Here is a 13,717-nt window from a genome sequence, read left to right on the forward strand (position 1 = left end):
CGCAAGGCCCTGCGTGCCAGCCTGCCACGGGGCCGCCCCAGCCCACCCTCCCGCAGCCCCCGCCATCGCCCCCCCCCCGGCCCCACCTGTGGGCAGGGAGCCCCTGTGCAGAAGCCGCCCGCAATGGCGGGACTCAGAAGGGGACAGGTGAGACGCGGGCGCATGTGTGTTTGAATCACTTTTTTTTTTGCCAGTCCTGGGCCTTGAACTCAGGGCCTGAGCACTGTCCCTGGCTTCTTTTTGCTCAAGGCTAGCACTCCGCCACTTGAGCCACAGCGCCACTTCTGACCGTTTTTTTCTGTATATGTGGTGCTGGGGAATCGAACCCAGGGCTTCATGTGTAGAGGCGAGCGCTCTGGCCACCGGGCCACATTCCCAGCCCCCGCATGTGTGTTTGAGACCCCACCCGAGTCGAGAGAAGGAAGATGGTGAGATGGGCCTCGCTGGGGGGGGGGGCTGGAAGGTGGCGGGGGCGGCTACTGGCCGGCACAACCGTCCGTGCACAGCACCACAGGGCCGGCCCCGAGCCCGGCAAAGGGCGAAGACCCCGGAGCGAGTCCCCACCGGAGTCAGCAGGCCACGGGGAAGATGGCCCAGGAGCCCGGGAGGACGCGGAAGGCGAAGGGCCCGTGTGCCCAACGGAGAGCAGGACAGGCGCTCGTGCACACGCGCACCCACTACGCGCTCGTGCACACGCGCACCCACTACGCGCTCGTGCACACGCGCACCCACTACGCGCACGTGCACCCGCGCACCCACTACGCGCTCGTGCACACGCGCACCCACTACGCGCACGTACAGACCGCACCTAGGTAGACGCAGACAATGCATCTGCCGGCAGACGCACGCATACCAAGGCACAGTGACACGCACACGCGCGCGGAATCACAGACCTCCCCACACACCACCAGACGCGGACAGGCAGCACGTGTGCGGACACACCCGCGTACACCCACGGCTCTGACAGCACGGTGGCAGCGTCTCTGATCTCAGCCCACACCCCCAGGCCCACCCCCACGGGAGAGCCGGGGACCCCCGGGAATCACAGTTAAAACTTTATTGAACAAACATGTTCTTTACTACTTAGTTCACTATGAACCTGAATTGTAATTTTAAAGCCTAGAACCCAAGTGAGGCCTTCAAGAGAAACGTCTTCCACGTTTAACCTGGCGTACTCGGCACACAGTTGGGGCTTTCCCTGGGTCCGAGCTGGTAAACGCGGCGCAGCCTTCCCTCTCGCTCTCCGTGGCGGTGGCCCCGGCGGGCTGGAGCGCAGGCTCTGGGGAGAACGTGCTCTCCTCCGGGCCCGGCCTGCGTCTCCCCAGGCTCCGGCACCAGGGCGGCGGTGGAGGCTGGGAGGGCGCAGGCCCCTCGGGCGGGGCGGGGGCAGTGGGCGCGGCCCGGCAGAGCACCTTGCCGCAGGAGGGGGTGTGTGTGCGCGCGCGCGTGCACAGCGCAGCTGTGCCTCCCATCGGCTCCCGTGGGACGTGGTTCCGGGCTGCTCCCACCCACCGCGCGCCCTCGGCCGGGCTCACAGCTTGCTGTTGCTCTGGAACTGGGCCACCAGGCCCAGGACCTGCTCGGAAGCCTTGATGGTCTTGGCGCCCAGGTAGGCCGCGCTGTTGGCGCTGGTCTCCTCCAGGAAGTAGCGGTAGTTGACCATGAGGCCGCACGAGCTGGTGAGGCCCCGGGGGCTGCTGTCCGCCATCCAGTTGATGCGCCACAGCACCGCCCCGTTCTGCAGGTGGAAGTTGGCCACCGGGTTGAGGGCGTAGCCGCGGTGCTTCTCGCCGTACAGGTACCAGGCGCAGAGCCGCAGGAGGGGCGGCTGCAGGGCGCGCACCAGCCGCTCCGACTTCACCCACTCGTTGCTGCTCAGGTGCACCCGGAGGGTCTCGAGGGCGGGCCCGCCCGTGGCCTCGCTGATGTCCCTGGACTCCGCGTCCGTCAGCAGCTCCTTCCGCCCGTGCTCCTTCGCCTGGGGGCTCAGGAGCCCCAGCAGCCACTTGGTGAAGCCGGGGATGGGCGACAGGCTGGAGAACGTCCCCACGTGCGGGAACTCCTTCTGTACGGCAGGGGCAGGGGCGGAGGAGGGGGGGGGACTGTCACCCTGGGGACCCGAGGACGCCTCTGAGGGGCGCCTCCGCCCACACTCTGCCACACTGGCAGGACAAGGCGGGGGCCAGGGCACAGGCTCACGCGGTAGCCGGCCCGGTGGGGTGGGCTGCGGGGGGCGTGGTTTCTGATCACAGACCGGACCTTCCCCCCGCACCCCCACCCGCCTCTGTGGCTCCAATGGCACGAGCCACGGCCCCCCCACCCCCACGCCGTGGAGGTTGGAGATGTGGGCGGGGCGCTGCACGGGGGCGCGGTGAGAACCGGGAGCGGGACCATCCCACGGGGATGGCTGCGAGCGGGAGGGGCGGCCCTGGCCGGCGGCCCGGCCCCCTCGCGCCACACGAAGCTCTCCCTCCCCTGCCCTGCGGCCCCCTCCATCAGCCCCCCCCCGCAGGCCGGCGGCGCTGTGGAGCGCACCTGCAGCTCCTTGACCACTTGCTTTATGAGGAAGGTGCCCAGCTCCACGCCTTGCAGGCCCTGCTGGATCAGGCTGATGGAGTAGAAGATGGCTGCTGCGATCTTGTTCTTCTCCTCCACCTCCGACGGAGGGCAGTCCTTCACGATGGCCTGGGAAACACAGACGGGCCCGAGGGCGGCTTGACGCGCTCCCCGCGCAGGCTGCCCCTCCAGGGCAGAGGGCAGCGCCACCCAGCGCCCGCTCTGTGAGCTCGGGGGGGGGGGGGAGGGGGGGCGGTTCCACGAGGCCCCGCTGCCGGCACTAGCCCAGCACTAGCGCCGCACGGCAGGACCCGGAAGGCCTCCTCCGGCCCCTCCTCCCGCCTCGGCCTGTCCCGGCGCCGAGGGTCCCCGCCGGCGGACGCGATCCTGCGATCCTGCTCGCCTGTCTCTATCTGGCGCGCCCCGCGCAGCTACGTTTAATGGGTTTATTCACCCAATCACCACTCCACTGAAATGCAGAGCTGTCTATGTGTTCGCTGACTTCTGTGCTGGAGCCCGAGTGCTGCCCCGGCGCTGCTTTTGCTCAAGGCTGGCACTCTGCCCTCGAGCCCCAGCTCCACACTTTGCTTTTTGGTGGTTGACTGGAGGGAAGTCTCATGGTCTTTCCTGCCTGGGCTGGATTCCCAGTGTGATCCTCAGATCTCAGCCTCCTGAGTAGCGGGGGTGAGAGGACAGGTGTGAGGCACTGGTGCCTGGCTCAAAGCAATTTATTAACAAACAAGCAACTGCATGTGCACGCGCGTATGTGAGTGCGAGCGCACGTGTGTACCGTGGAGGGATGTCGACGGCCCGGAAGTGGCCGTCTGTACCTGGATGTTGTTGGTGATGTCACTGGTGAGCGCCACGTGCAAAACAATCAGGGGGTCCCCGGGGGTGGAGCAGTGAGACGAGAAGTAACACCTCCTATACGGCCCCACGCGGCGCTTCATGTCCAGCCAGTTCTTCACCGGATGCACGGCCTCGGCCCTGAGGAGGAAGTCACCGGGACAGAGGCAAGCGCGTGACTTACAGATGAAGCAGCCAGCGTTCACGCCTATGCACGTTGCCCGCTAAAGCCTAGTACACTTTTCAATACAGCTTTAACCGACTCACCAGAGGAATTCAAAGACTTTTATTTTGGTGCTGATCCTGGAGCTTGAACGCAGGGCCCTGGGCACGGTCCCTGAGCTGCGTTTGCTCAAGGCTAGCACTGTACCACTTGAGCTACAGCTCCACTTTTTTTTTTTTTTGGCCAGTCCTGGGGCTTGGACTCAGGGCCTGAGCACTGTCCCTGGCTTCTTCCCGCTCAAGGCTAGCACTCTGCCGCTTGAGCCACAGCGCAGCTTCTGGCCGTTTTCTGTATATGTGGTGCTGGGGAATCGAACCTAGGGCCTCGTGTATCCGAGGCAGGCACTCTTGCCGCTAGGCTATATCCCCAGCCCTACAGCTCCACTTTTGACTTGGGTAGTTTACTGGAGGTAAGAGACTCACAGACTTTCTTGCCCAGGCTGGCTTTGAACTGCGATCCTCAGGTCTCAGCCTCCTGAGGAGCTCGGATTACAGGTGTGAGCCACTGGCGTCTGGCTCAAGTATACCTTTCAATACACTTTATCTGACTCACTTGGAGAATTCAAAGAAAAACACTTCTTTTTATTTTATTTTAGTGCTGGTCCTAGGGCTTGAACTCATGGCCGGGTCCCTGTCCCTGAGCTGCTTTTGCTCGAGGCTAGCAGTCTACCAATTGAACCAGAGTTCCACCCTGGGCTTTGATTTATGTATTTATTCTTGAATAGGTTATTGGACGTGACAGTTGCACAGATTTTCCTGCCCAGGGTCAGATCTCAGCCTCCTCACGAGCTGGGATTACAGGCGTGGCCACCGGCACCTGGCTGTACCACAGTTTTATGTGGACATAGGGCCCGGGTCCCTGCGCTGCCCCGCCTCTCCCCACTGCCACCCTCCTCCTCCAGCGCGTGGGACGACAGCAGGCGCTGTCAGAGCATGCCGGGACGCGAACCCTCAGCTCCACGGGATGTGGGATGGGGTCAGGACCTGCAGGCCTGGGGTGCACCGTGTCCTAGAAATGCTGCAACTGCGTGCACGACAGGGCGGAGCTCGTTTCACGACGGGGTAGGGTACGCGGTGGGAGGCCACCGAGGGGCCCATGGGGTCCCGGTGGGAGGCTGTGACGCGAAGCCTGGGCCCCTGCAGGCTGGTGAGTGTCCTCTGGACCTGGCCTCGTGGGGACGCCACCTGAGACCCGGGCTGTGACTACCGCACCTCTACTACGCTGGCGTCAAGTGAGGCGTCGTCCGAAGGGACACCGGCCTCCGGCTCCAGAGACGGGGCGGCCTGCGTACTCACTCGCTGATCTTCTGAAGCACCTCGCAGGGCGAGTGCCAGGTGACCCGCTCGAGGTTCAGGAAGCCTGAAGAAAACCACTCGGACAGCATGGCTTTCAGCACTCCGTTCATCTCCTGCGAAGACCAAGGGGCACAGAGGGTCAGAAGCCGGCCGGCGGCAGCGCTGGCGGCGCGTTCTGAGCCCCCGCGCGCACCTGCCTCACGCCAGATCTGCCTTTAACGCGGCTTTCTACCTGGACCTTCCTGCTTCCGTCCACAGATCCCTGCAGCAACTGAGCGAAGGACCTGCCCACCGTAAGACTCGCGAAGTGCACCCACTGCAACCCTATGTGCTCTCTGGAACATTCTTGGTGCGGTAAACCGTTATTCCCAGGCTTCTTACCCGAAGGGGCTGGCCCAGTTCTATTTCATTCAGAGGCCCACCCGTGTAGCCCGACACCTCTGATGTTGTGGGCACCGCTCGAGTGGCAGCACCTTAATCCGCTTTGGGAGGACACAAAATACCAGTCGGTGCAGGCGACAATGTAGATTTGGTGAACCTTCCCTGATTTTGCTTTGGGTTCTATCTACTGAAGAGCCATCTGTCCTGAAACCTTCCATGCAAGAGCAGAGCCCGACACACGAGCCGTAGCAGACTGAGCTGTGTGGGAGCATGGGGGGGGGGGTCTGGGCGGGGCCGCGGCCGTCCACGAGGGCCGTGCTGCCCCCAGGAGCGGCTCGTGCCGGGTTGTGGTGGAGGAGCTGGTAGGCCGAGGCTCCGCGGCCTCTCTGGGGGCCTCGGGGGGTGCCACGGGCATGCCCTCTGCCCGCCTCCTGGCTCCTTCCCAGGTGGGCGGCACCCGCAGCCATCGCAGGCTCACAGGTTAGGAAACGTGTGCGTGCAAGCCCCGGGGCGCATGGCCTGGGGCGGGCCCTTCCACGCCGTGGCCAGCCACCGACTACATCTGGCCTACAGACACCTGAAGAGGAATATTCATTCTGAACCAAGTTGCCTGAGCCAAATGCACTGTAAGATGAGATGAGTAAGATGGTTTTCCAGGAAGAGCAAATCTGGGCTGTCCCGATTCTGGCCTGAGAGACTTCCCTGCCAAACCACTGTTATTTGGGCCTCTGTTACTTACAGAAAACGATATGGATGCTGTTAGTCTTTGTGTGAGGTTCATAAGAACATGAAAGGTTATCACCGGTAAAAGCACAGCTTCAGCTCTATAATCACTGTAAAAACGGCAGCATCTCCCACTTTGCAGAGGGCTGTCCCGTCTACCTCTCCGCAGGGAAGCAGAGTGACCTCATGGGGGTATGGAGTGCAAACCCAGCCTAGCGGGCGGAAGCCAGGGCCAGGGTTGCCTCACGCCACGGCTGGAAAGGACGGCAGGCAGGAATTTGGGGAGCGCTTTCAAAGCATGTAAGTGCGGCTGGGCAGGTCCCTTAACTAGATTCCACAACAACCCTCCTTCTTAGGAAGCTCTGGAGGCAACGTCCATTTCCGACTCATCTCCACAGCTGCATTCACCCGTGGGGGACACTCAGTGGAAGAGAGACAAGGCTCGAGAGGCCAGGCCCGGGGAGGAGCAGGCCCGGGAGCACAGACCGTCGCTGGGCAATACAGAATGGCTCCTTACAAAACGGCTTCTTTTGCCCTTGAGCACAATGGTTCTTAATTCTCCTGGCATCTCCTCGCACGCTTAGCCATGTGCTCAACACCACAGGCCCTCCGGGAGTAAGCGTCCCCCCAGTCTCCTGGGAGTCCTGGGCCCCAGGTGGGGCGCTTCTGAACCGAGTGCTCAGGCACAGCTGGCTGGCTGCAGTGAGAGGCGATCGCTCATGGGTCACAGTAGGAAGGCATGGTCAACGCTGGACTTGGCACCCGTGAGCAAGGCCACGGTCTGGCTGCTGAAAGCCTCTCCACTCGCATCTCCATCTATTCTGGGCTGTTGACAGCCGTGGCATGTGATGCTGGACCGGAGAGCCCGGAATCTAGGTTAAGGGTGAGAAGTCACCGCTGGCCCCAACACCCACCACAGCCGTTCCGGTGGAACTAACCACCATGGCGGCTAAGGACAGGCCAGAGGGGATCACCCTGCCTGGTGCTCCTTAACTCACCGTCAGCCGCGGAGGAGGGCGCGGTCCCCGCTCTGCGCGCAGAACGCAGCTCTCGCTGGGCACCGCACAGGCTGAGAAGCACAAGGGCTGGGCCAGTCTGCTGGCGAAAGTGGCCTTGTTCTGTTGGCTCTGTGCGGTTCATTCCACCTTTCCCCCCAGACAAGCCCACTTCTCCTTTCCTGGAGTTCCTGGCTCTAGGGCTGCGCCTTTCGCTTGAGCTGGGGAGGGCCGTGGAAGCTGGTAATAAGGGGAATACTCCAGGGACTGGAGACTACAGGGCAGCATGGGGCTGGAGGTGCCTAAACAGTGCACAAATACTACTGTGTACTTCCCTATGTACGCCTGTTTTTGTTTAGTGTGGCAAAGCACAGAATCCGCTGGCCTGCGTGGGGATCTTGGCTTTCAGGCTCACGCCCACCCAGAGAGGCTGCCTAGCAGTATCTGGTACAATGCTGAACTTTCTATCAAAAGGGAAAAGGGAATGAAACCTCCAAAGCAAAGCAAAGCCTTGTCTGATTTCACACATCCGAGGAGATAAACCCCGGTCTGGCCTCCCGCACTTGGTCCCCACGCGGGGCTGCACTCGCAAGGAGAGGCCATCTCCCGTTCTCACGTCAATCTTCACAGCCCTTGGCGAATCAAGGTCCAGGCCAGCCGCGCCCTCTGCTGCAGTTCACAGCCCCAGGAGGGCTGGGCTGCAGCTCATGGCAAAATGCTTGCCTGGCAAGTGCGACATCCTGGGTTCGACTCCCAGGATCGAAAAAGAAAAGATAAAAACAAGACAACGACGTAGACCGCCGAGCCTTCAACAGAAAAGATAAAAACAAGACAACCGTGAAGACCCCCGAGCCTGCCTTGGGGATCAGACTGGCTTTGCTCTCACCACCGGCTGAATCTTGGCGCTCGTCTCCATAGACGCTAAGGGAAGCAGGGAGCTAAGGGACGGCGGAAGTCAACGGTCGTCAAACAGATGGCGAGAAGGGGCACGAACGGACTGGAAGCAGACTGGCTGCCCCGTCACCGCCCTCCTCCTACACCCACTTGCCTGAGACCCATAGTTGGCCTCGTCTGCCACTTACTCTGGGGCCGGTGCCCCGCCCGGGGTTCATCCACAAAGGGCCATGATGGGTCCTGAAGTCACCTGAAGCCGCTGTGGGGACAGGCCCGGCCCCCACAAGTCCAAAGGTCACTCAGGGCCAGGACGCGCAGACTGGAGTGGGGCAGAATGCCACAAGCAGGAGCCACAGGATCGCTCCTGGGGGAGTGCTAGCCCTCAGGGGAGCCCCTGGGGCTGGGGGTGCTGCTTTTAAGCCTCAAATGTCAAACTAGTGCTTCCTGGGGTTGAGTTTATAAAAAAATAAAATTGAACACAGATGCAAAACGCCAGTAAAGTAAAAGAAACAGCAAAAGCGGACTGCGCACCGAACCTGCGGGCGTCCATTAGGAAGGGAGAAGGCTGGCGCGCTGCGGGCCAGGCCACTCCAGCAGGAAGGCCGTGTGCGAAGCGCGCAGCGCAGATTTGGGGGAATCGGTACCTTCTGCTCGTTTTTCCCGTGACCCTGAAGCTGCTCCTAAAAACACAGTACACGCTGTACACATTACATAATTCTGGCAGTAGATTACAACACCTGAGGCCAGATGACAAACTCTAGGGGAAAATCTCCATTCCCAGAATGATATAAGCAACAGACTTCTTTAGGGGGCATCGCTAGAGGGCTTTGAACTCAGGGCCTTGAGAGAAGCCTCTGAATCTCAGCCTCCGGGATACCTAGGACTACAGGCATCAGACAACCACCAGTGTCCCCTTGAAACGATAGAAAAATTTTAATGTTAAGTAACTACTGCAAAGCAAGGGAGAAAGCAATGCGCAGTACTGTCCTCTACGGCAGATGCCCTGGAGATCGGGCCAGGATCCCAGGTGCAGAAACAAGAGGCAATGATGGGGCAACCCGTTTTTCAGCCTTTGTGGAGGGGTAAAGGTCGGGCTGTCCTTGATCACTCTCTGTTGACAAATCTCTGTTTCTCGTGACTTGTGGCCTGTGTGCAAACCCGCACACAGAGGGGAGCTATGCTTAAAAGAAAAAAATGCCTAAGAACTCAGCACTTGGCTTCTCTGGATTTCCAGGGACTGGCCACTCCCCAAAGGTCACGGCCAGGATTGTCCATCGCAGACGACGGGGTGTGTTAACCATGAGCATCTCTAGTGGGAAAAGCATTGCCAAACGCCCCACATAACCAAAGAATTCAGAACAGAAGGGGAGGTCAGAAGCCCCTGAGGCCCAAACGAGCTATCGGGACCCTCCCCGCACAGAGAAGCCTGTGAGCCCTTTGCTATTTTCCAAGGCTTGAGACCCTGGGACAACAGGAAGCAATCAGAACCCGGTGATGAGTCAAGGAACTCGGTCTCTCTCACCCTCGGGCGCCCAGGAAGCGCTCAATGACTCCATCATTTTGCTATGCAGGAACTTTATAGGAAGGGCTGCCCTTGATGTGTCAACTAGCAGCAGAGTGTGGAACCAGGCAAGTTGAGCCCCACAGACTGTCAGTGATTGATGGCGTCATGCACAGTAAACAACTGGGGGTCTCCAAGTAACAGAGCCCTAAGTAACAGAGTTATAAATGAATCAGCTAGCCAGGGAAATCAAGTCAGAGGCACTGTCATCACTGAGGTAAATCCTATTTCCCTAACCACACCCAATTTTTATGCATCTAAGGCTAAGGGTCAAGAAAACTCAGTGCAAGGAATCCCACACCTGTGTTATGGGCTCTGAGGTCGGGGGCAAGTCACACAACTTCAGGATTCATGTGAAAGTAAAATCTGTTGTGCCACTTCCAGTTCTGAAATGACTTTAGCACACAATCGTTCAACGGCTCCTCAAAGCGCATTCATAAGAGCTTTTAATGTTGCAAAGGTAACATTTGTGTCACTTTCCATCCACAAAAAGGGCGTGTTCCTGTTGCTTCAATTTAATCACCAACAGGACTGTACGCGACGCCAGCCAATCTCTCAGGCCACACTAACTTAAATCTCAAAGTCTATCAGCATCTCACGTGAATTCACTGTGCCAAGCACCTAACTACCTCAAGAAGTGAACTTGAGCCAGGTGTCAGTGGCTCGTGCCTGTAACCCTAGCTACTCAGGAGGCTTAGATGGGCAGGAAAGTCGGTGAGAGGCTTATCTCCAATTAGCAAAAAGCCAGACACGACCCGTGTGACTCCTGCAGTATATAGTTCCTGCCTTGAGCCGGGAGGCCCTGCGTTCAAACCCCAGCAGGTGCTGCACATACAATAGCGTGAACTTTGACCCATCACTGTCAGGGCAGGGCAGGTTAAACTCTGGGCCCAAAGTTCTGCGGCAGGGAGCGGGGGGCGGGGGGAGCGGCCTACCATTCTGCCACCTCTGTGCATGTCTCGGACTCACTTTGGGGGGGCCACGTCTCTCGCACACAGCTGCAGCCCGGCTACATTCTGCTGACAGCCCGCGGGTGTGCAAGGCTGCCCGACGCTCCCTGCCATACTTGGGCACGGGCATCCCGGGGGCGCACACCATCCGGTACCAGCCGTGCCAGACACCACTGGGCACGCACCGTGCACCTAGGGTGGCCGCGGGGCGGGGAGGGGGGGCGCGGGGGCTGAGTGCGGGCGGCCGCGGCGGAGGGCCCGGGCGGGGCCTCCCTTACCCGGACGTGCGGCCCCTCCACCAGCTTGAGCGCCTGCGCCTCGAGCAGGTCCGCGCGCAGCCGCACCAGGAAGCGCGCGCCGCCGTCCAGCCGGCCGATGAGGCGGAAGAGGCCGCGGTAGCGCGGCACGAGCGCGTGGCGCAGCCGGTCCTCGGCCTGCAGCAGGGCGGCCGGCTCGCGCGGCTGCTGGCGCAGCTGGAGCAGCCCGGCGCTCTGCTCGGCCACCAGGCCGTGGTCCACGCCGAAGCCCTGCGCCAGGCGGGCCAGCAGCTCGGCCCGCGGGCCCAGCTCGGCCAGGCCGCCGTAGAAGCTCACGAAGTCGGCGCACTGCGCCTCGGCGGGCGCCGGCGTCTTCTCGCGCAGCTCGTAGGCCGGCGCGGGCGGCACGGCGCGGCGCAGCAGCTCCTCCATGGCGCGCTCCGGGGCTCCGGCCGCCGCCGCCGCCGGAGGCCCGCTGCACAGCCGGGGCCCCGGGGGCCGCGGCGGCCTCGGGGGAAAGCGCAGCGGGAGGAGGCGCCGCGCCGCCAGGCCTGGCCCGAGGCCTCTCATGGCACCGGGCGACAGCTGCCGAGGGCCGGACCCCGCGGCACGGGTCCCCGCAGGGCACTTCCGCTTCCGGCTTCCGGCGCGCGGCGGCGCTATTGGCTGAGCCTGGACGACGGGCACGGCAGCGGCCAATCGGGAGGAGAGTCCTGAGGGCTGGGCGGGCCGGCGGCCAAGTGCGGCCAAAGGTCCCGGGAGGGGCTGCGCGGCCCGGCTGCCCGGGCGTCCTCGCCTGGCCTCCGGCCCGGCCCCGGGCTCCGGCCTCTCCCCTTCTCCCCTGCGCTCGCGCCTCTCTAGATCCCGGGCTTCTTCCCCCCCCTCCCGGTGTGGCGGGAGCCGCTCACCGTGCGGATTCCGGGGCGAGATTCCCGGAGGTGGGCGTGCTGAGGTCTCAGGCCCGGCAGGTTGGTTTGGCGCCGCCCTGGGCTCGGGTGGGTGTGTGGGGTGGGGGGACCGTGCACCCCGGGTTCCCCTCCCCGCCGCCCCCGGGGATGCCGTAGCACGCCCCTCTCCCCCGGCCCCAGTTTCCTGCCTGCACCTCCTCCCTCGGCCCTCCTTCGCCAGCACGTTTCCTAACCACCGAGCACGGGCCAGGCCTGCACCGGGCTTGGGGTGAGCAGTGCAGCTGGGCAGCCCCTGCACCGGGCTTGGGGTGAGCGGTGCAGCTGGGCAGCGAGGGAGACGGATGATGGAACAGCTCCCATCCCACTCCGGGCAGAAGGGCCACCTTCCAGAGAGCAAACGCAAAGAAACGGCCGGCCAGGAGGCACGCAGAGGCACCCTCGCCCATCACGGGCGGGAATGCAGACCAGTGCGACCGTGGCCTTGCTTCACAACCGCTATGGAAGGCAGAATGGAGATGCGTCCAAAAAACTAAAAATAGGAAGTGGAGGTGTGGCTCGAATGTACACCAGCCTTGGGGGGGGGGCGGGGAGCCAAGTGAGAGCATCGGGCCTTGCGTTCAAGTCCTCATATTGATGAAAACGAACAAACAAGCAAAAGTGAAAAGATAGCCTGCAGAATAGAAGGCATTCACAAGTTGTATGTCCAGTAAGGGTACAGTTTCTGCACTATATAAAGAGTTCCTGCAACGCACACATAAAAAGACAATAAAAAAAACGGATGAAGAATTTGCATAGACGGTTCTCCAAGGAAGGACACATAAATGACCAAGTGCAAGTCAAACTAACACCCTGCCCATCTGCTCTATACAGCCATAATTACAGGAAAATGAGTGTTGGTGAGGGTGTAGGGCCCTTGCACTCTGAGGGTGGGGAGAGTGACTGAAGCAGCTATCCTGGAAACAATTCAGCAGTATCTCAGAAAGCTAATGGCAGACCTACCATCTGGCTCAGTCATTTTACTTGAGAGAATTGTGAACATATGCTCACACAAAATCTTGTGCACATGAGTGCCCGGTGACATTATTCACAATACTGTACCCATTGATGTCGGCACGGGTGAACCAAATGTGCTCTGTTCTTAAAGTGGAATATTACTTGGCCATAAAAACTAATGAAGCATCTGTATATGTCACTGCACAGATTAATCTCGAAAACATGATATGACAGATGTGGTCGGCCACAAAAGGCCACAGACTGTAAAATTCCACTTCTGTGAACTTACAGAATGAGTAAGTTATAGAATGAATAAGCTCACAGAGATAGGAAGTCTATTCCTACTTGCTAGGGGTGGGGTGGGGTGCTGGGGTGTCTGCTAATGGCTTTGGGCTATTGGGGTGATAATTACATGACATTGGATAAATATACTAAGAACCACTGGATGGATTCCACTCTAACACTTTAAAAGGAAGCATTTTACATTAGGATAATTGTGTCATAAAGAAAAATTCCACCCCAGTAGTCTAGTTTCAAAGACTCAGCAGAGAGATCCTGATTGGTCAGTCCAGCTGGGTCAGGTGTCCAGGGTCAGAGGTCACAGAGCCCAGGAGGCTGTTCTAGATTTAGCCTTCTGGGTTGGGACCCAGTGTTAGGGCTTTGGCCCAGACAATTGTCCTGAAAGATGTCTTATTTTTAAAAAGTCTACTAAAAAATAGCATTAAAGAAAATCTTAGAAAAAAAGACACAGATGAGTACAAGTGCCTCCGTCCCTCCAGCTTTATTTCTACCAGCCTTGCAGGGTTTGGCCATTGGCCAACAGACTTCTCAGAGTTGATCTCCGTCGCTTCTCACTCCCGTCTCATCACCAGCGTTTCCCACGTTTCTAAGTCACCTTTATAATTAACCACTCCCACCCCGCGCACACATTTTGTGATACTGGGGCTTGAACTCGGGGCCTTGTGCTTGCAAGGCAGGGGCCGGTGCTCTGTCACCTGAGCTATCCATACTCTCAGCTCTTCTTGCCTGGGTTACTGTTCAGGCAGGGCCTTGCATTTTCTTGCCCAGGTCAGGCCTCAGATAGGGATCCTCCTATCCACAGACTCCCAATGGTTGGGATGACAGACAAGAGCCA

The 13,717-nt window shown here is 60.2% G+C and overlaps 1 protein-coding gene across 1 annotated transcript; it reads right to left on the reverse strand.

The window, feature by feature from the left end:
• Positions 1 to 1,042: 1,042 nt before the first annotated feature.
• Positions 1,043 to 11,286, reverse strand: Mlycd (malonyl-CoA decarboxylase). Its single transcript, XM_048355039.1, has 5 exons — positions 10,703 to 11,286; positions 4,921 to 5,033; positions 3,387 to 3,543; positions 2,536 to 2,685; positions 1,043 to 2,065 (listed from the first exon to the last, which is right to left on the reverse strand). Exons 1-5 carry the CDS (start codon positions 11,249 to 11,251, stop codon positions 1,532 to 1,534), a joined length of 1,503 nt encoding a protein of 500 aa, XP_048210996.1. The 5' UTR covers positions 11,252 to 11,286; the 3' UTR covers positions 1,043 to 1,531.
• Positions 11,287 to 13,717: the final 2,431 nt, after the last annotated feature.

Source organism: Perognathus longimembris, chromosome 10, assembly GCF_023159225.1.
Source record: "Perognathus longimembris pacificus isolate PPM17 chromosome 10, ASM2315922v1, whole genome shotgun sequence".
Lineage (NCBI taxonomy): Eukaryota > Metazoa > Chordata > Mammalia > Rodentia > Heteromyidae > Perognathus > Perognathus longimembris.